Source organism: Somniosus microcephalus, chromosome 11, assembly GCF_052327205.1.
Source record: "Somniosus microcephalus isolate GS21.2 chromosome 11, FLI_Smic_1.0, whole genome shotgun sequence".
In the NCBI taxonomy this organism is placed as follows: Eukaryota; Metazoa; Chordata; class Chondrichthyes; order Squaliformes; family Somniosidae; genus Somniosus; species Somniosus microcephalus.
This window is the reverse complement of record NC_140997.1, coordinates 9,038,232-9,061,118: the sequence shown is the minus strand read 5'-3', so window position 1 is coordinate 9,061,118 and position 22,887 is coordinate 9,038,232. Positions and strand designations below refer to the sequence as shown.

General features: G+C 46.8%; 1 protein-coding gene across 8 annotated transcripts in view; it reads right to left on the bottom strand.

Moving 5' to 3' along the window:
• Positions 1 to 22,887, bottom strand: part of arhgap17a (Rho GTPase activating protein 17a) — a 154,819-nt gene that overhangs the window by 47,084 nt on the left and 84,848 nt on the right. For all 8 annotated transcript variants that reach the window (XM_086000117.1, XM_086000121.1, XM_086000119.1 and 5 more), the window contains exons 2-3: positions 12,858 to 12,897; positions 2,126 to 2,230 (exon numbers count right to left, since the gene is read on the bottom strand). In XM_086000117.1, the coding sequence (XP_085856243.1) occupies positions 2,126 to 2,230; positions 12,858 to 12,897 (145 nt within the window). The remainder of the gene's footprint in view (positions 1 to 2,125; positions 2,231 to 12,857; positions 12,898 to 22,887) is intronic.

The following is a 22,887-nucleotide window of genomic DNA, read 5'->3' as shown; positions in this document are numbered from 1 at the left end:
TTAGAACTGTGCTTTTAATTTTGTGAGTGAGTGATGATCTTATGGGCATATATACATTTCTCCAATTCCATTTTCAAATCTTCAGCACAAGGGATTTGTGTCAGAGATAATATGCATTTTGACAGCTGAAATGTGTCACAGTACATGAAGCTGGGCAGCAGCAAACACTGTGGAAGGTATTTAGATAGTATTATGATGTAACTGTAGTTATTTATTCAGCATGGTAAGAGTCATTCACCATGTAACTGTACTGAGTTACAGTTTATTCAGCAAGGTAGGAGTTATTAGCTGTGTAACTGTATTGAGTTTCTCAACTCACCTTGCCCTCTTTCCTCAGAGTTCACTGCCCTCCTCTCCTCCCTTAACCTCCGCATAAACTTTCCTACCCATATTCACGAGCACCCTCTTGACCTTGCCATCTCACGTGGCCTCCGTACTCCCATCATCTGAATCACAGACAAAGCTATCTCTGATCTGGTGCGTGTATCCCTCACCACTCGCATCCCCTTACAACCTCATTTCCCTGAAAGAATCCCAAGTAATTTACAACTGTATGTTTAAACACCCAGCTATCTAGCCTTTGGTCCTCCAATCACCTTGATACGTCTACAGCTATCTATCTGCTCAATCACACCCTCACCTCCACCTTTAATGCCTTTGTCCCCAGCAAAACCCTTACTCTCTCCTACCTTGGTCGTAGCCCCAGTACAGCACCTATCTTCCCCCCCATTATTGCCAAGGGGGCAGACTTGAATGTATATGGTATACAAATGGTTTAGCCATTTATTGCCAGATCTGGCTGGACCACATGAAGCTTTCAGGTGTTGTTCTCCTCTGCCAATACTGCTCATTACTTCAGGATCATCCTGGAATGCAAAGATTATCCCTGGCTTCTTTTCCCCACTACCAACCATCTCCTTAAACCCCTCTCACCTACTCCTTCCACCCTCACCTCTAATAACAAGTGCAAGGAGCTTATGGACCTCTGTCACCAAGACTGAGACCATCCGCTCGGTTGCCTCTGCCACATTTCTCCTTTCCCCATGCCCGCAGGTATGTTTTCTCCAAGTTTCCTCCATGCCGTAGCCCGAGCCCTGATCCCACACATTTCTCTAGTTTCTCTCCAATCTCCCCCTCATGCCCTCGCCAAGCTCATCTTGTTCATGGGACCCAAGTCCTGCTCTCAGTTCTATCCCAGTAAACTGACCACCCAACTTTCCTTCTTGGCATCCACGTTAGCTGATATTTTGAATGGTTCCCTCTATGCATGTACTGTCCCCCTCCCTCTCAAAAAATCCACCCTTGAACCGTCTGTACTTGAAACTACCCAGTCATCTCCAGCCTCCCTTTCCTCTCCAAATGCCTTGAACGTGTTGTCGTCACCCAAATTCGTGCCCATCTTTCCCTCAACTCCACATTTGAACCTCTCCAATCAAGTTTCTGCCCTTAGCACAGTGACATCCTTGGTGCCTGTGACCGTGGTGCACCAGCCCTCCATATCCTTCTTGACCCGTCTACAGCATTTGACATGATTGACCAGACCATCCTCCTCCAACGCCTCTCCTGCATTGTCCAGCTGAATGCGAGTGCCCTCGCCTGGTTCCAGTTGTAGCCAGAGAATCACTTGCAATAGCTTCTCTTTTTGCCCCCGTACCATTACCACCGATTCCCTCAAGGATCGATTCTTTGGTTCCTCCCATTTCTCACCTACATGCTGCCCCTCGGCAATATCAGACATGACATCAGGTTCCACATGTACGCTGATAACACCTAGCTCTACCTCACCACCTCTCTCGATCCCTCCACTGCCTCTGTGTTGTCAGGCTGCTTGTCCAACATCCAGTACTGGATGAGGCAAAATTTCCTCCCATTAAACATTAGGATGACCAAATACATTATCTTCGGCCCCCATTTATTCAGTAGAGTAAGGGTAACTCACTGTGTAACTGAATTGGGTTCCTGTTTTTTGGAGGGTCAGGATTAAAATATATTTGAACAATGAATTGAAATGCAGCTCATATTCATGAACACTTTCTGAATTTTGCTCAAAATAATTAGGGCAAAATACCAGTGGGCACATCGCTTTTGCCACACTCTAGTCATTCAGTGTGACAGTATTACTTACATGTCGTTTCTCCACTTCTGTGCCCTGCTGAACCTGCAAACATGCAGCCAGTCTCTTGTGGGTATTATGGGAAATCATTCTCATTGTGTCCATGCGCTTCTCAATCTAAACCAGAAACAAAACGCACACATCACATTTTAGTCACCTTTAGTTTCCTCTGCTGCATTTCTTGACACAGTACAGAAATCTCTCGATATGGTTTCCTTTCCTGAAACTTTATAAATTCCCAACACAGAGATATTGCAAAAAATAGTACAATATGAAATTTCATAATGGTCAAATTACTGTAAGATTACAGAATTAAATATAAATAAAGGTCATTATATGGACAATGGTGTTGAAACTGTTACTAGTTTCAACTGACTACCCCTTGTTTCATTTGCAATCAGTACTCTTGGCCTTTTAAAAAGAAAACAAAAAAGTGACAAAGCCTGCCACAAGATATTTAAATACAATTCAGCAGCATGTCTTAAAGACAGCACAGTCCAAAAGACTTGCAGCACGCGCCAGCAAAGGATGACTAAAAACATAATACATGGACTCGATGGGCTGAATGGCCTCCTTCTGTGCTGTTATGACTCTATGGCCTAGAAATTCGGTGGGCTGCGCCACCAGTTAGCACCTAAAGAGGGCACTCGGTGGCTTTAGCGCCACTGGCCACGCCTCCCGCGATATTTAGCTGTGGCGCTAATGGCGGCGTTAGCCTGTTGCGCTGCGCCGCCACCGATGACGTCATCGGTGTGCGCAACACCCCGATCTCGATATTCGGTAGTGCCCGACTCTGTAGCGCCATTCGCAACTCGCGCCCGGTTCACGGGGCCTACCTGTGGCGGCAATGGCGCAAATTAAGGTGGAGGTGCGGGGCGGCCGTTTTTTTTTCGGCGGCCGCCTGCCAGCACCTCCGTCCCCGGCCTCCTGATCTCCCCCCGCGGCAGTGCCAGCTGTTATCCGAGAGCCTGGCACTTCTCCTCGGTGCCGGGCTCTTTTGCCGGCACTCGCGATCTCTGATCGTGCTGGTGCAGGCCCCTCCCCCTTAAGAATGGGAGGAAGGCCTGCAGTACCGCCGTGCGCTGCGATATTCAGTTTCAGTGCCCCAAGAGGGACGCGGAGCGCCTCGAGCCTCGCCCCGTGTCCCTCTTGGGGCGTTCAAGCTGAATTTCCGGCGGTCGTAACTGCTCCGATTGCTGTGCTAATTCCGGCGCCCAGGCGAGCTTGCCGCCCCGTTTGCGGCTCCACCGAATTTCTCCCATGACTCTAAAATAGATTATGAGAGTAAACTAGCAAGAAATATAAAAAAAAAGACAGTAAGAGCTTCTGCAGGTATATAAAAAGGAAGAGAGTAGCTAAAGTAAACATTGGTCCCTTAGAGGATGAGACTGGGGAATCAATAATGGGAAACAGGGAAATGGCAGAAACTTAGAACAAATATTTTGTATCTGTCTTCACGGTACAAGACACTAAAAGCATCCCAATAATAGTAGATAATCAAGGGGCAAAAGGGAGGGAGGAACTTAAAACAATCACTATCACTAGAGAAAAAGTACTTGGCAAACTAATGGGACTAAAGGCTGACAAGTCCCCTGGACCTGATGGCCTGCATCCTAGGGTCTTAAAAGAAGTGGCTGCAGAGATAGTGGATGCATTGCTTGTAATCTACCAAAATTCCCTGGATTCTGGAATGGTCCCAGCGGATTGGAAAACCGCAAATATAACGCCCATATTCAAGAAAGGAGGGAGACAGAAAGCAGGAAACTATAGGCCAGTTAACCTAACATCTGTCATTGGCAAAATGCTGGAATCCATTATTAAGGAAGTAGTAGCAGGACATTTAGAAAATCGTAATACAATCAAGTAGAGTCAACGTGGTTTTATGAGTTCTTTGAGGATGTAACGAGCAGGGTGGATAAAGGGGAACCAGTAGATGTAGTGCATTTGGATTTCCAGAAGGCATTCGATAAGGTGCCGCATAAAAGGTTACTGCATAAGATAAGAGCTCACGGTGTTGGGGGTAATATATTAGATTGGATAGAGGATTGGCTAACTAACAGAAAGTCGGAATAAATGGGTAATCTTCAGGTTGGCAAGCTGTAACTAGTGGGGTGCCACAGGGATCAGTGCTGAGGCCTCAACTATTTACAATCTATATTAATGACTTGAATGAAGGGACCAATTGTACTGTTGCCAAATTTGCTGACAATACAAAGATAGGTGGGAAAGCAAATTGTGAGGAGTACACAAAGAGTCTGCAAAGGGATATAGATAGGCTAAGTGAGTGGGCAAAAATTTGGCAGATGGAGTATAATGTGGGAAAATGTGAGGTTAACCACTTTGGTAGGAAGAATAAAAAAGCAAAATGTTATTTAACTGGAGAGACTCTACAGAATGCTGTGGTACAGAGGGATCTGGGTGTCCTCATACATTTAATACAAAAAGTTAGCATGCAGATATAGCAAGTAATTAGAAGGCAAATGGAATATTGGCCTTTATTGCAAGGGGTTTGGAGTATAACAGTAGGGAAGTCTTGCTACAACTATACAGGGCATTGGTGAGACCACACCTAGAGTACTGCATACGGTTTTGGTCTCCTTATTTAAGGAAGGATATACTTGCATTGGAGGCAGTTCAGAGAAAGTTCACTAGGTTGATTCCGGAGTTGAAGGGGTTGTCTTATGAGGAAAGGTTGAGCAGGTTGGGCCTATACTCATTGGAGTTTAGAAGAATGAGAGGGGTTCTTTTTGAAACATAAAAGATTCTGAGGGAGCTGGACAGGGCAGATGCAGAGAGGATGTTTCCCCTCGTGGGGGGAATCTAGAACTAGGGGGCATAGTTTCAGAATAAGGGGTCACCCTTTTAAAATGGAGATGAGGAGGAATTTCTTCTCTCAGAGGGTCGTGAATCTTTGGAATTCTCTACCCCAGAGAGCTGTGGAGGCTGGGTCATTGAATATATTCAAGGCAGAGATGGACAGATTTTTGAAAAACAGGGGAGTCAAGGGTTATGGGGAGCGGGCAGGAAAGTGGAGTTGAGGCCAAGATCAGATCAGCCACGATGGTATTGAATGGCGGAGCAGGCTTGAGGGGCCGAATGGCCTACTCCTGCTCCTATTTCTTATGCACCAGTGATTAGTTAGAGACACCTTTCTGAGTGAAACATGCACAACACCACAGCCCATGTTCCCGCCCACATCGCCTTCCTTTTCAAGCTACACTGGGTTTTCCGGCCCCAGGCAATTGACTTGAAATCCTCATTGCTAAACTTCAAATCTCACTATTGCCTTGTCCCTCACTGCCTCTGTGCTCTCCTCCAGCCTGTGTCCCTTTGCACACTTTTCGTTCCTCCAGAACCAGACGATTTTTTATATTTCCCACCCCTTCTGTTCCACAGTCAGTGACAACTTGTCCAGTCACTATGGGCTGGATTTTTCCAACCTCGGCGGGTCAGGGGCGAGTAACATCCGTGGCATGTGTAGACCCTGCATCTGTCTCGATCCCAGCCTCCAACAAGATTTTACGTTGATGGGGCTCGTTAAGCCAGCCCTGCGAGGTTCCCGGCCAATTAGTAGGAAGCGGGTCTGATGATGTAATTTGATGACGCGTCATCAGCCCGTTTCCTTAAAGGGACCATGTCCACAATCATTTTGACAGTTGTGCTGTCAATGTTCTGCAGCATTGAGGTGCAAACACCGACAAGCACTGCACAAAGGTACATGGCTGCACCCAGGCTCTCCCATTACTCCCTCCATATGCTTATGGAAGGAGTCACAGCACACAGGGAGGTTCTCTTCCCTTCCAACGGGCAGAAGAGACCTCCCCAGAAGAACAAAACAGCCTTGTTGCACATTGCACAGGAGGGCACAAGCAGGAATGTGGTCAGGAGGACCTGGGTGCAATGGCGCAAACCTTTCAATGATCCCATTAGATGATGATGAAACATTAGTACAGTCACGCTCAACCTCACCCTGCTGTGCCTCTCATCACATCCCCATCATTCTGCCTTCCATACCCTACTCCTGCACATCCTTACTCACACCAACTTACCTTGCACCTCCACCCATCCCATTCTATCTACATTATCACATCCCCATCTCACTAGCCATCCCTCACACTCACCCTCAACCTAGTGCAATCATACCAACTAACAACACACAAGGGTCGCCACTTGGGTCTTTTATCCAATGTTCATGTAAAGTTTCTGTTAATGTGTTGTCAAACATTGAAATCTTTATTTTCAACACTTTGCCTTCTTGGACAGATGTGTGTGCACCTTTGGAAGTGGCTAAGTGAGTTGCAATGAATGGAGAGACATAACGGTACCTACCCCCCCCCCCCCCCAAAGTGGTGATGAGTGTGAAAGGAATGGATTGGGCATTGTAGGGATGCTTTATGGTGTTGGTGTGGGGTGGTGCCAACCTGGCACATCATGTGGCAGCCAGGGTGTACAGCATCAAGTGAAGTAAATCTGGTCATGGTGAGGCCATCCCTGGCCTCCCAGGCAGCAATGTTGCCAGGTGCTGATGCCCTTTGTCCTGTGCAACATTAGGTGATTGCAGAGAAGGTTGGTGCTGCTGGTGTGCCTGGTGATGTTGGTGTTGGGGCTGATCGTGGTGGGATTCTGAGGACCAAGGTGAGATTTTTTCAAGGGCACCGATGCTGATGGAATAGATGGCAGTTGAAGTTGAGATGACAGAAGTGATCTGTCAATGGTGGGAGAGCTTGCTCCAAGGAGGTGATACTGGATAGAGAGTTTGCTCCAAACACTTCAAATCTCCATAAAGCTGAAAAGTGTATTCCAAATCCTGAAGGCTCCAGCCTCCAAGATTGGAAATTGAACAGCTGTGAAATGGTAGCTTTTATACCACTTTTACAGCTGTCAACTATTCACAGCAATGCAGTCATTGAGAACCCGACAAAATACCTGACGTGAACCCCGAGCGCCGGGAACCTTGTAAAAAACATGGAAAAATAGTTAGGACCTAGTAAAATGCTGCTTAAATACCTTTAAGCAGCTTCTTAAGTATCTTAATTGCCTGACCTGCCATTTATTGCCGAGTCTGCAGACCGCAGGCAGAGCCGGCACTTGGGAAACCGACATGGAGGCGGGTTCAGAACGGACTTCCGACCCGCTGTCAATCACTGCCATTTTGACAGCAGACCCGCCTCCGAACTCGCCCTCTGAGCTAAATTCAGCCCCATGTCCCTGCCCTCTGCATCACCATGTTTTCATTCTTCTCACTTTCAAAAACCTCTAAATGATCCTTCCCTCACCTCCTCCTAGCCCCTTTCCTCCTCCTTCCTCCTGTTTCGTGTCCACTAAACTGTAAAATGCTCTGTATGTGAGGAATGCTACAGAAATGCAAGTTGTCTTATATTGGCACAGCTATACAGCACCCCGCCCCTTCCTGCCCTCATAAAAGACGGCTCTGACATTTTAGAATGCTATTTGAAGTCAGGAGACGAAAACAAAACAAATGCAGTTGAAAATGGAACTACCTAGTGCGAACAGCTGTGTTTTTGAATATACTAAATGTTGAATATTTGAGTGGCATCTCAGCAATTGGCTTCCTTTGAAGAGTGATTTTAGCAAAGAAAGAAATCAGTGATTCAAGATGTGAAGCAACATTTACTTCAGTGGGCACAGTTCAATGCTTGGGGTATTAACACAAGCAAATTAGAAAACAAGGGCCTAGAAATTGGGTATAGCCCCGCCAGCTCGGTTGCGCCGAAAATTTTGCGCTGGGCGCGGAGCCAGTTGCGCCCGTCCCATATTCACTTTTAGCGCCCCAAGGCGGAACCGGGCGCTGTTCCAGGGTGTGCCCGCCCCCGCTTGGGGCGCTGAAAGTGAATTTCAGCGCTCCAGGTGCCGCTGCGCCACCCGATGCGGTGCGGCAGGCTGCTGTACTGCAGGCCTCCTCCTTCTCTTAAGGAGAAGGTGCCTGGAAGGGGGAGATCGCCGCTGGATTGTGCCGGCAAATGAGCCCGGCACCACGGAGAAGTGCCGGGCTCGCGGAAAGCAGCCGGCAATGCCGCGGGGGGGGGGGGGGGGTGGAGGAGGCCGGGGAGGGAGGTGCTGCCAGGCGGCCGCCGAAAAAGCGGCCGGCCGCACCTCCACCTTTATGCGCCCCACTAAGGCTGCAGGAAGGCCCTGGTCTCCCGATGTTAGTAGCGGCCGCCACAGAGGAGGCGGCCGCTACTAAATATGGGGGTCGGGCCGGCATCGGGGCGGAACCGGGACACTGCACACACCGATGACGTCATCGGTGCCGGCGCAGCGCTCAATTTCAGCGCAAACTCCTCCAAGGGCGCAGAGGCCCTCTTTGGGCCTTAACTGGGCGCAAAGCCCACCGAATTTCTAGGCCAAGGGGTTTAACCATATTTCAGCCCAAAGGACCGAATGATTCATGCTGGAAGATGGTTGGTGCGGGGGAAGGTTAAACATTCCCTATAAGCTACGCAGCCGCACAGCTCTCTGCCGGTCCCGCGCTGCCTGGGCTTTTTCAATGTTAAGTTTATGCACAAAATTGTGAATGCGCCGCGGAGCCCGTTAAAGGGGCCACGCATCCCCCAAAAAATTAGGGGAACATTGGTGAGGTTACTCTGGTATGAGATTCTATTCCTAGTCAATGCTGAGTTAGGTCATCTCTCATGACAGCTATTGCAGCAATATGATTAGTCTTCATTCCCCTGAGCTGGGTTGGGGAGTGGAAAAAAGATTGTCAGGGTTCCTGTTCTGTTGGAAGTACATGCATGAATACTGGGTGATCACCAGCTGTGATGTTCTCTATGCTTCAATGCCCTACTGACCTTTGAATTTTTAACACATAACAGATCATAGAATGTTTCAGCACAGAAACGGACCATTCTGCCCATCAAGTCTGTTCCAGTGTATTTCTCCATCCAATCTAATACTAATCTTCTGCTCACTTCCCATGTTCTTGTATATCCCCTTTTTCAAACAACTATCTAATTCCCTGTTAAGAGTCCATGGACTCTGCTTTGACAATGGGAATGGTCACTTAGGTGAAGTACAGACAACTTTTGTGCCTGTGGGAATGTACCACAGTAAGAGTCAGGATCTTTGGGACAGGAGGAGAGGAAAAGAAAATGTTCAATGCGCTTTCTTGAGATTATTCTGTGCACTGATGAATATATTCGGAGGATAATCACCCTAAAAACATAACTCATCCCCAAACCTCATTTTAAAAATTAAACGTTGTGAATATTGTAAGACAGCTCATACATAACTGTACAGTTTCCTATTTAATTTGGCACATTTTAAAAATGGAACGCCCATACAAGTCCACACTTTGGGATTGGTTCTGCTTCTCACAAAGAATGCCCCGTATCTGTATTTTTAGCTCACAGTGATGATTCAGTAAAATCCAATTGGGACCTTTCTAGGGGCAGTTACTCTCTGACCCATCCACTTTACTGCAACAGGTTGGGGCTTGTGTGCACTGTGTGCGAGTGTCCGAAAGTGTGCACGCATGTGTGAGAGTGTGTGTCTCACATTTCCAATTACACATTAGTACTGGAAGCATCTCCAAGCAGGGGCCTAGAAACAAACTGATAAGAACTCAAATGGAATTTTCAGAACAATGCACAGTGAACTAAAAGAGGAGCCAGGGCAAAGTACAAATTGTGTATTGTGGAAAGAGGGAGGATTCTCGCAAACTATAATTACAAATGTAAACAAGGTTTCAGAAGGTTACAGAGCTAAAGAAAACAATGGTTTCATCAGAAGGCCATGGAAATGACTGCTTGAAAACCATCTGCAAAATACATTTTCCACAGGGCAATCCCCGATGGGCCTTGGTTACAGAGAAGCTTGTTATAAATGTTCCTATTTTGGAAGTTTTGCAGAGAAACTAAAGCGATTTTACAGCTTCTTTCATAATACAACTGTGTTGGAAATAGCCACCCGGAATTTTCTGAAACAGCATAAGCTGAAATTTACATCGATCCTCCAGCCCGTGAGTTACACTGAAATTTACATCGATCCTCTTGCCGGCGAGTTACACTGAAATTTACATCGATCGTCCTGCCGGCGAGTTACACTGAAATTTACATCGATCGTCCTGCCGGCGAGTTACACTGAAATTTACATCGATCGTCCTGCCGGTGAGTTACACTGAAATTTACACTAATCTTCCAGTTTGAAGCTATCAAACCATCATTTATGCACATTAGGCACAGCATGTTTAAGAAAATGCATTCATATAAAGTTTTTACGCAAATCATTCTGATGCCATAAAGAAGCATTCAAAGATACAGAAAATACACTGTAGGTCTCAGCGAGGAGAAATACTTAAAAATACCAGACTTTAGGTCCTGTTGTGCAAATTTACAGCCGTTCAGGACTGGTATAAATCCAGGAAATTCATGTGAGCTGCACTTTTGCATGGGGGCGGGGCTAAGTTAATGAGCAGCTAAGAGTTTGCAGAATCATTGTAAAAGATCGAGGAAATTCAGAGAAGCTTAAGGGATGAATCGAATAGGAGTGCTCAAAATTTTGAAAGACTGAGGAGGTAATGAAAGGTTATTTCTAGTGGTCGATAGATGGATAGAATTAATGCTGAAACCATTAAGTAACAGGTTAGAAGGAATTTTTTAAACAAAGCGTTATTAGAACATGGAGCACATTATCACAAGTGACTACTGAAGTCAAGTCAAATAGAATACTTGAGAAAGTAATAGATAAACATGAAAAGAAATGTTAAAGGGCACCTGAAAGGAGTAGGGGATTAGAGGAGATAGCTCTAATATGGAGCCAGCAAAAGCATGATGGGTGAAATGCCCTCCCAGGTTATGATTCCATAAAGTACTTGTATCTTTAAGTAGTACTAGAGGAGTTCACAAGTTGAAGTGATGCAGGGAAGGGGATTTTTAACATTGCCTCCATGCCAACATGTTACCATAAATGGGGGGGGGGGGGGGGGGGGGGGAAAGAGGGAGATGGAGAGGGCTAAGGGGGGCAATGAGAGAGAGAGAGAGAGAGAGAGAGAGAGAGAGAGAGAGAGAGAGAGAGAGAGAGAACAATAACCAGCCCCAGGACAGTGACAGGGTAACACAAAGAATTCGACCCAACACAATCGTCGCTAAGCAAAAGGAAAAATATCTGACATATTGGGCAGAAACAACAAAAACCCAAAGCAAACTCAATTGCTACTTGGCCCTAAACAGACAATACAACATAGCTGATTACCTGACCATGGTAAAGGATAACAAACTGAGAAGAACCTTGACAAGGTACAGACTTAGCGAACATAGCCTAGCGATCGAAAAAGGCAGACACAGGCAGACCAGGCTGCCAAGAGAGGACAGGATATGCTCGCACTGCAGTCAGGGAGTGGTGGAGACAGAGATGCACTTCCTCACAGCTTGTGGAAAATATCAGGGCATCAGGGAGAATTTCTACCAAAAATTCTCACAAATATGCCCTGATTTCAGAAATCTGAATGACAACCAAAAACTCCCATTCCTACTGGGAGAGGAGAGAAGCTGTATAACACTGGCGGCACGCTATATTACAGCTTGCCATGAACAGAGAGCCAACCAGTAAACTAAGAAAAGAATATATATAAACAATGCGAATGTATATTTATACGCTCAGGGATATACCTGTTTATACACTGTATGAATAGAACTGCGTTTATGTGGTAAACCATAAATGTATTTTGATGCTTTGGCAACATAAGATGTAACTTATCATGCCAATAAAGCGATTTGAATTGTGAATTGTGAATTGAGAGGGGGGCAATGAGAGAGAGAGAGAGAGAGAGAGAGAGAGAGAGAGAAGTGAGAGAAGGGGAGACACGGTGAATTGTGGGCTATTAACTCTCAGCCTTGATTCAATGAGTTCAAAGCAAAACACAGCTTGGTTACACAGGGGAAGCACCCCAAGTGTGTGCTTCCTCTTCAGTCTCATTCTCATGAAAATCCAGCTGCTGCAATGAACTAAGCAAAACTGCAACCTCCTGCAAACAGACACCAGCACTCTGCAAGCCAGCCAGAACACAGATCCGCCTGAAAGCTGTAACAGGAAACGAAAATTCACCAACTCTCCTCTCACAACATTTGGGAGGATGGTTACAATTTAATATTTGCTACCTACAGCTCTGACTTTAATGGTCCTATTGTGAATAATCACTATTTACAATCTATTTTTTAAAATTTTTTTTATTTTTCTCTCGGTAACTGGTTGTCTTGTCTGCTGCTACTGGGAAAAAGTTTCAACATATAAAAGGAAAAGAAGTCATTTGCAAAAACAGCAATTAGAGAATAGCTTTCAAGAAAACTGAGCAAGTGTCCTTTATTAGATGAAAAAATGCAAAGCCTACGTTCCCTGTAAAATCCAAGATACTGGAAAATGCCCTTAAATGAAATGGTCAATTTTCTGGGGACACGTCCCCAGGCCACACCCCACTTCAGAAAATAAATCTTTTACTTTCAACAGTTGTATCCATTTCAGGTTTTTATGTACTTAAAGTGAAGGAATGTTGGGTACACCCACTGCTTAAGTTACAAGGCCGTGTCCAGCTGCTCTTTCAGTGTAAGTACTCGCTTTCATATTCTGTCGGCATTTATTCAGGACCATTTTTGGAGTTGTCAGCTTTTTGGTTTGGCTCTTTCCTCCGATTCAACAAGCTTTTAATGCTACTCTCAATGCTGGGTAAATGTTGACTGATACCTGGAGCCCTTGCTCCCAGTAACACAATCAAAAGGAAATCCTTTACCTGCAGCAGGTCATCACTCAGTACCTCAGTCTTCTCAGCCCTGAAATATAAAAGTACCAGTGATTAGAATCATGTTTAAACTCACAAGAACTTTAGAAAGCTTATTACAAGAAAAGGCCACTTCACCCATCAAGCTCTCCCCTTTCACAGTCCATACATGGCTCCCTCAAACATGGATATTCCTCCCCACCACCCACGATCTTCACTGTAATCCCCATGTAAATCAATCAGGTTTATTAATATCGGGAAACCTTACCATCTTCCTTCTTGACAGGTATTGATCAAATTTCTTTATAAAAGGTAATTATGCTTCTGTGTAAATTTGGTGTCAAACACTGCAGTCCTCCAGAAGTTACCTGTGGTCAATCCATTACAAACTTACTTTGGTGATCTCAGTAGCACAGAAAGTGAACTGCCACTGTTCCACTGAAGAATGAGATGGTCTAAAAAAAAAAGGTATTTTTTAAACTACATTGCTCTCTTCACACTACAAGGACTGCATCTGCTTGTTGCTGCAGTAAGTAAAAACCCTTTAAATCTTCTAAACACACTGAGCACTAAGATGTCAGTCACACCTTGCATGAGAACTAGGATGATGTTGAAAAAGAGTTTTCAAATAAATTCTCTAAAGTTCACATAGAAAATGCTGCTGCAGCAACATGGAGTACCTTTCCCTACACTGGCTCCCTGGAGTGGATCCGAGGCTATGCAGGAATTGACCCAGCTAAAAAGCACCCGACAACACCCCTTTAACTGCAACAAGCCTCAAAACATTCAATTCTTAGAAGCAACTCTCATGTCCTGTTCATTCTAGAAATCAGACTGTATTAGGATTACTTGAATGGAAATGAAAATCCCATCACCAACCACTGTCACCATATGTTCAACCAGAGCAACTCTCATATCCTGTTCATTCTAGAAATCAGATTGGGTGGAGCTAAACATTAGTAAAGGGAAAAAGTCTCTGGTGGGTGTAGTCTACAGGCCCCTGAACAGTAGCAATACTGTTGAACAGAGTATAAATCAACAAATAATGGAGGCCTGTAAAAAAGGTATGGTAATAATCATGGGTGATTTTAATCTCCATATTGATTGGACAAATCAAATTGGCCATGGTAGCCTTGAGGAGGAGTTTATAGAGTGCATCCGGGATGGTTTCCTAGAACAGTATGTAATGGAACCGACCAGGGAGCAGGATATCTTGGATCTGGTACTGTGTAATGAGACAGAATTAATAAATGATCCCATAGTAAAGGATCCTCTAGGAAAGAGTTATCATAGCATGGTTGAATTTCAAATTCAGTTGGTGGGTGAGAAAGTTGTATCTCAAACCAGTGTCCTGATCTTAAACAAAAGCAATTACAGTGGCATGAGGGCAGAACTGACTAAAGTGGGCTGGAAAAATAAATTAAAGTGTAAGATAGTTGAAATGCAGTGGCGGACATTTAAGGAGATATTTCATAAGTCTCAACAGAAATATATTCCAGTGAGAAAGAAAGATTTTAAGAGAAGGGGGCCACCATCCGTGGCTAACTAAGGAAGTAAAGAATGGCTAACTAAGGAAGTAAAGAATGGTATCAAATTGAAAATGAAGGCATACCATGTTGCCAAGATTGGTGGGAGACCAGAGGATTGGGAAATTTTTAAAAACCAGCAAAGGATGACTAAAAAAAAATCAATTATGAGAGTAAACTGGCAAGAAACATTAAAACAGATAGTAAGAGCTTCTACAGATATATAAAAAGGAAGAGGGTAGCTAAAGTAAACGTCGGTCCCTTAGAGGATGAGACTGGGGAATTAATAACGGGGAATGGGGAAATGGCAGAGACTCTGAACAAATATTTTGTATCTGTCTTCACGGTAGAAGGCACTAACAACATCCCAATAATGGATAATCAAGGGGCCACAGGGAGGGGGGAACTAAAGACAATCACGATCACTAAGGAAATAGTACTTGGTAAAATAATGGAACTAAAAGATGACAAGTCCCCTGGACCAGATGGCCTATATCCCAGGGTCTTAAAAGAAGTGGCTGCAGAGATAGAGGATGCATTGGTTGCAATATACCAAAATTCCCTGGACTCTAGAGCGGTCCCAGCGGATTGGAAAACCGCAAATGTAACACCCCTATTTAAGAAAGGAGGGAGACAGAACACAGGAAACTATAGCCTAACATCTATCGTTGGGAAAATGCTGGAGTCCTTCATTAAGGAAGCAGCAGCAGGGCATTGGGAAAATCATAATGCAGTCAAGCAGAGTCAGCATGGTTTTATGAAAGGGAAATCATGTTTAACAAATTTGCTGGAGTTCTGTGTGGTGGTAACGAGCAGGGTAGATAAAGGGGAACCAGTGGATGTGGTGTATTTGTGATGTACCTATCAATTCGTCCAATAAAAAGCGACGAGTTAGGAACGTAACTAAAGGTTTTTATTGACGAAATAACAGAGCCCACCCTCGTGGGTGATCGGGTCCAACAAGGAGGAATACCAGCCAGTCGACTACCTTTATACCTGGGCAGGTAGGTGGAGCCATGGGCGGAGTCGGAGGTGGTCAGCCCAGGTATAACAGCGCGACAAGAGGCGACCTCGTATAGTGATACAACAGTGAGAACAGTGATAACAATACAACAGTGATAACTATAGTGTAACGATAGTGAACGATAAAAGTGGTTTACCACATTCACCCCTTGTTTAGATTTGAGTCCGGCGGGGTGAAGTGTACTACCAGTTCTGGTATGTCAGTCTGTCCGGAGGCCTCGTAAGCCTCTCCGATCGTCGCAGCGGCGGTGCTGCATTATCCGGTGTTAATGCTGGTGTCTGCGTGGTCGGCGAAGGCTCGTGGGGTTCCGGCATGCCGTCTACCTGGGCTGGAATTGGGGGGGTGGTGGGGGGGGGGGGGGGTAAAGGTGGTGTCTCCGGAGTGCCCGAGGGTGCGAGGTCTCGTAAGGAGACAGTGTCCTCCCGCCCGTCTGGGTAAGCCACGTAGGCGTACTGGGGGTTGGCGTGCAGGAGGTTCACCCTCTCGACCAGGGGGTCCGTTTTATGGGCCCTCACGTGCTTTCGCAGCAAGACGGGCCCCGGAGAGGTCAGCCAGGTTGGTAGAGTGGTTCCCGTAGTCGACTTCCTGGGGAAAACAAACATTCGTTCATGGGGGGTGGCGTTAACGGCAGTGCAAAGTAGTGACCGGATGGAGTGCAGCGCTGTCGGGAGGACTTCCTGCCAGCGGGAGGTTGGGAGGCCCTTAGACTTTAAGGCTAAGAGGACGGCCTTCCATACCGTCGCGTTCTCTCTTTCCACCTGGCCGTTCCCTCGGGGGTTGTAGCTGGTGGTCCTACTTGCTGCAATACCTCTCGCTAGTAGGAACTGACGGAGTTCCTCGCTCATGAAGGAGGAGCCCCGGTCACTATGTATATAGTTCGGGAACCCGAACAAGGCGAAGAGGTCGTTCAGGCACTTGATGACCGTGGTACTGGTCATGTCTGGGCAGGGGAAGGCAAAAGGGAAACGGGAGTACTCATCAACGATGTTGAGGAAGTACACATTGCGGTCAGATGACGGTAGAGGCCCCTTAAAGTCGATGCTCAGGCGCTCGAAGGGGCGGGTGGCCTTGATCAGGCTTGCTCTGTCCGGCCTATAGAAGTGCGGTTTGCACTCGGCGCAGGTCTGGCAGTTCCTGGTCATGGTCCTGACCTCCTCGATGGAGTAGGTCAGGTTGCGGGCCTTAATGAAATGGTAAAGTCTGGTGACCCCGGGGTGGCAGAGGTCGTTGTGGAGGGTCTGAAGTCTATCAATATGCGCGCTGGCGCATGTAATTCGTGAAAGAGCATCAGGGGGTTCGTTCAGCTTACCTGGCCGGTACAAGATATCATAATCGTAGGTGGATAGCTCGATTCTCCACCTCAAGATCTTGTCATTCTTGATTTTGCCCCTCAGCTTGTTATTAAACATGAAAGCAACCGAACGTTGGTCGGTGAGGAGGGTAAATCGTTTGCCTGCCAGGTAATGCCTCCAGCGCCGTACCGCCTCCACAATTGCCTGGGCTTCCTTCTCGACCGACGAGTGTCGGATCTCGGGGCCCTGTAGGGTCCTTGAGAAGAAGGCCACCGGCCTCCCCTCCTGGTTAAGGGTAGCGGCTAGGGCGAAGTCGGATGCATCGCTCTCCACTTGGAAGGGGATGGACTCATCCACTGCGTGCATTGTGGCCTTGGCTATGTCTCCCTTGATGAGGGAGAAGGCCGCACACGCTTCCTCCGTGAGGGGGAAGGATGTGGACTTCATGAGGGGTCTGGCTTTGTCCGCATAATTGGGCACCCATTGGGCATAGTAGGCGAAGAGCCCCAGGGTTCTCTTCAGTGCCTTAGGGCAGTGGGGGAGGGGTAGCTCCATGAGGGGGCGCATTCTTTCGGGGTCGGGGCCGATGAGTCCGGTCTCTACTACACAGCCAAGGATGGCAAGGCGCGAGGTGTTAAACACACATTTCTCCTTATTGTAGGTGAGGTTCAGCCGTTGGGCCGTACGGAGGAATTGCTCCAGATTCACGTCATGGTCCTGCCGGTCGCGGCCGCAGATGGTGACGTTATCTAGATAGGGGAATGTGGCCTGCAGTCCGTTCTGGTCAACCATCCGGTCCATCTCCCTTTGGAAGACCGAGACCCCGTTGGTGACACCGAAGGGGACCCTAAGGAAGTGGTATAGGCGCCCATTCGCCTCGAAGCGGTGTACTGGCGGTCCTCGGGGTGGATAGGGAGTTGGTGGTAGGCCGACTTAAGGTCGATGGTCGAGAATACGCGGTATTGTGCAATCTGATTGACCATGTCAGATATGCGGGGAAGGGGGTATGCGTCCAGCTGGGTGTATCTGTTTATGGTCTGGCTGTAGTCGATGACCAGGCGATTTTTATCGCCGGTCTTAACGACCACGACCTGGGCACGCCAGGGGCTGTTGCTCCCCTCGATAATGCCCTCTTTCAGGAGGCGCCGCACCTCAGAGCTAATGAAGGCTCTGTCCCCAGCGCTGTACCGCCTGCTCTTGGTAGCGACGGGTTTGCAGTCGGGGGTGAGGTTAGCGAACAGGGAAGGTGGCGGCACCTTGAGGGTGGATAGGCTGCAGGTGTTACGCGGTGGGCGGTTTAACATTCGCTGGTTGTCGACTGTGAGTGGGGGGAGGGGTCCACCGTATGCTAGGGTTACACTTTGGAGGTGGGATTGGAAGTCCAGCCCTAGTAGGACGGCAGCGCAGAGCTGGGGGAGGACGAGGAGTTTAAAATTTTTATACTCCGTACCCTTAACCGACAAGGTCACAACACAGTAGCCGCTAATGTCCGTGGCGTGGGACCTCGATGCCATCGAGATTCGGTTGCGCGTTGGCAGGACAGGGAGGGAGTAGTGGCTCACCATGTCTGGGTGGATGAAGCTCTCCGTGCTTCCGCTGTCGAACAGGCAGGTCGTGGCGTGGCCGTTTACTTTGATGTCCATCATCGACTTGGACAGGTGGTGCAGGCGGGCTTGATCCAGAGTGACGGAGGCTAGTGTGTAGGTAAGCGAGTCGTTGTCGTCTGCGGGCGAGGCGGTCGTCGGGTCCGGAGGCCCGGTGGCAGTCGGGCGTGGTGGGTAAAATGGCGTCTCCCACGAGGTAGGACAAAATGGCGGAGAAGATGGCTGCTCCCATAACTCACATGAGGCACTATTGGGGTCGGTTGCCTTGATCAAAGATGGCCGCCCCCATGACTCACGTGTGGGGATGCTGGCCTCAGTTGCCTTGAAAGAAGATGGCCGCCCCCACAGTTCGCATGAGGCACTGCTGGCCTCTGAAGATCCGCTCCTGCAGGCCTTAGAGAAGTGGCCTTTCTTCCTGCAGGTTGAGCAGGTAGAGTTCCTGGCTGGGCAGCGCGACCTCGGGTGCTTCTCCTGGCCGCAAAAGAAGCAGCCGGCGGCCCGATCGCGGGTGCCCGATGTCGGAGCCGGTACCGGGGGTGGCGGTCCCGGTCGGGTCCGGGACGCCGACGCTGAGGTAGGTCCCGGGGGCGGCGCTGCGAAGGGTATTGTGGTAGGGGTCGGGCCCGAGTCCCAGGGTCGCGAGCAGTACCTGGAAAACGCCTCCTGGTCCTGATGGGCCACCTCTAGGGAGAGAGCGAGGGCTTCAGCTTTGTCCAGGTCGAGGTCTTTAGCTTCAATCAGTCTTTGCCATGAGTAGTCGGACCGTAGGCCTTTCACAAAGGCATCGCTGATATTATCTTCCGTATTTTCAACAGCCGTCACCGCTTTAAAGTCACAGTTCCTGCCGAGTGCTTTTAGCGCCCGTAAAAATTCAGCTACAGACTCTCCTGGCTGTTGCGGGCGGGATCTTAGGAGGTGCCTGGTGTACATGTAATTTACCGGGCTCCGGTACTGCTGTTTCAGTAGGTTGATAGCGGCCTCGTATGTAGTCATGTCCTGGATGAGTGCGTATACTCTCGGGCTCGCTTGGGCGTTCAGAACTCTTAGTTTGGATCTCTGAGGGACGCCGGATTCTTCCAGGTAGGATTCGAAACAGCCCAGCCAGTGTTTGAAGTCGAGGGCTGAGTTTGCTGCCTGTGGGTTTAGATCCAGGTACGGTGGTTTGAGGGCTTGCAGCCAAGCCGGCTGGTGTAGCCCGGTGTCTGAAAGCTGCTGTGGCTGTGCTTCTGGGAGGGCTTCTGGCTGGCCAGTAGTAGACATCTTTAAAATTTAGTCAATAAAATTGATATACCTATCAATTCGTCCAATAAAAAGCGACGAGTTAGGAACGTAACTAAAGGTTTTTATTGACGAAATAACAGAGCCCACCCTCGTGGGTGATCGGGTCCAACAAGGAGGAATACCAGCCAGTCGACTACCTTTATACCTGGGCAGGTAGGTGGAGCCATGGGCGGAGTCGGAGGTGGTCAGCCCAGGTATAACAGCGCGACAAGAGGCGACCTCGTATAGTGATACAACAGTGAGAACAGTGATAACAATACAACAGTGATAACTATAGTGTAACGATAGTGAACGATAAAAGTGGTTTACCACAATTTGGATTTCCAGAAGGCATTTGATAAGGTGCCACATAAAAGGTTACTGCATAAGATATGAGCTTACGGAATTGGGGGTAATATATTAGCATGGATAGAGAATTGGCTAACTAACAGAAAGCAGAGAGTCGGGATAAATGGGTCATTTTCCGGTTGGCAAACGGTAACTAGTGGGGTGCCACAGGGATCGGTGCTGGGGCCTCAACTATTTACAATCTACATTAATGACTTGAAGGGACCGAGTGTAATGTAGCCAAGTTTGCGGATGATACAAAGATGGGTGGGAAAGCAAGTTGTGCAGAGGACTCCAAGAACCTGCAAAGGGATAGAGACAGGCTAAGTGAGTGGGCAAACATTTGGCAGATGGAGTATAATGTGAGCAAGTGCAAGGTTATACACTTTGGCAGGAAAAATAAAAAAAGCAAATTATTTAAATGGAGATTACAAAATGCTACACTTCAGAGGGACCTGGGGGTCCTTGTGCACGAAACACAAAAAGTTAGCATGCAGGTACAGCAAGTAATCAAAAAGGCAAATGCAATGTTGGCCTTTATTTCAAAGGGGTTGGAGTATAAAAGCAGGGAAGTCCTGCTACAACTGTACAGGGTAATGGTGAGACCACACCTTGAGTACTGCGTACAGTTTTGGTCTCCTTATTTAAGGAAGGATATACTTGCATTGGAGGCAGTTCAGAGACAATTCACTGGGTTAATTCCAGAGATGAGGGGGTTGACTTATGAGGAAAGATTGAGCAGGCTGGGCCTATACTCATTGGAATTTAGAAGAATGAGAGGTGATCTTATTGAAACATATAAGATACTAAGGGGGCTCGACAAGGTAGATGCAGAGAGGATGCTTCCCCTCGTGGGGAAATCTAGAACTAGGGGACATAGTTTCAGAATAAAGGATCGCCCTTTTAGAACTGAGATGAGGAGGAATTTCTTCTCTCAGAGGGTCGTAAATCCGTGGAATTCTCTGCCCCAGAGAGCTGTGGAGGCTGGGTCATTAAATACATTTACGGTGGAGACAGACAGATTTTTGCAAGATAAGGGAGTGAAGGGTTATGGGGAGCGGGCGGGGAAGTGGCTTTGAGCCCAAGATCAGCCGTGATCTTATTGAATGGCGGAGCAGCCTCGAGGGGCCAAGTGGCCTATTCCTGCTCCTATTTCTTATGTTCTTATGTTCTGAGTCAGGTCGGTACGGATAGTGATCAGTCAAGACACATTCACAAGGATATGTTAGACTGGGACTGGAGCAAATCCACTTTGGACAGCTGACTTTACTTGCAAAACCGCATGGTATCGCCTTACAGTATCCTCATAGTTAATAGGGAGGATAATTACAGGTGAACGCAAAGGGCATACATATTGCTTCAATGTTGTACTTTATTCCAGAGATATTTGGACTGCGTGTCATGTAGATATTAATGATACACGGTACAGTCCACCTGATTTTGTTTTTTCCTTGGATTTTCCGGTCGTAGACAGCTATACAACTGCTTTAATTCCTCCTGCATGTCACTCAGAAGGCAGCACAGTTCAAAAACAAGACAAAGAGGACCCATTTTCCCTAATTCACCTCCCTTCTTGGAATATCACAACTGTAGTACAACACTCCCAAGTGGTGGAGTTTATTGGGTTAGGCAGATTATCGCAAAAGGGAATCCTAGGATTCTTGAGCCTACACTCAAACTTCGGACTTCAATTAGTGTTTTAACAAATACTGAGTTTCCAGTTATTGACAGGGACCTTTACAAGATGCAAAAGTACACAGGAAACCCTCGCCCCCCCCGCCACACCACACAAATACCACAGAGACCCCTTGTGATTAAGCGGGTCACCATAAACAATGCATATTTAAATTAGTTAGGCAGCCACTGATGTAATTTCATGTTGCATTCAGTTTGGATCATTTTCCTGTTTTAATCCCAGTGCTCAAGTAACTGGTTTGCTTAAGTGTCCATTATTCAGATATCTATTCTATTTAATTCAACTTTTCCAGGTATACTTCAGGTATATACCCGATTATATTTTACACCTGAAAAAGTTGAATCAAATAAAGCAAACATGCCAGGCATTGCCAAGACTGATGGTTTGGGATTTTCATGGAAATAATAAAAAAAAAACAGAATTTGACTTACTCAACTATTGTAGTCACCAAGCTCTATTGTAGTTTGATGAAAAGTATCATTTAAAAGTCAGTCTTTAGTAAGCCATTTCTAAATAAGCTCACTATGCTCAGTCAGTACACGTTCACTGCAGTCAGAACATGTCATTCATCCTGGGAAGGGAGTTGTTTATTCCTCCAGGAGTGAAGCATTTTTAAAAAAAAATCTTCTGCAACTAACTGGACTCAAACATAAATCAGGATTAGAGTTCTGTGTCTCATACAAGTATGTGGTCAGTGGACCAACCCACAAACTGCCATACATTCTAGTTTTTCAGAAGTTACCCAGGCTCAAACACATCACAAAATGACTCTTGTGGTCTCAGTATCACAGAAAGTGGAACTGCCACTGACACACTATATGGTCTAGTTGCCATTTGCAAGGAAAGAATTAGTCACTGGACTAACTTTAGACTTATACCGGCCAAGAAGCAGACAATTACTGAGGAACTCCTCCTGTTCTTAAATAGAATCAGGGTCAAAGGTTAGATCATTAAAAAACACAAAGCTACACAATCCTCCCATTTAAAAAAATCCTGTCTCTCTAAAGAGAAATGCAGATACATCACAGGAAATGTTTGCTTCAAAAGTCACCTTTTTAATTTGGTAGTATCTGGTAAACACTATCGCCTGAAGGGTTTTAGATAACATTATCTAAAATACCAGGTACAACCTCATTAAAGCATTGGCTCCAATTTGGCTCTGTACGCTCACCACTCTTAAACACAATATAGGCTTGCTATCTTTATCGAATGAGGATCTGTGTTATGCAGCCAGACTAAGGTTGAACAATGTAAAAATCATTAAACTTAAATCAGTCTTTTCTGCCTGCCCC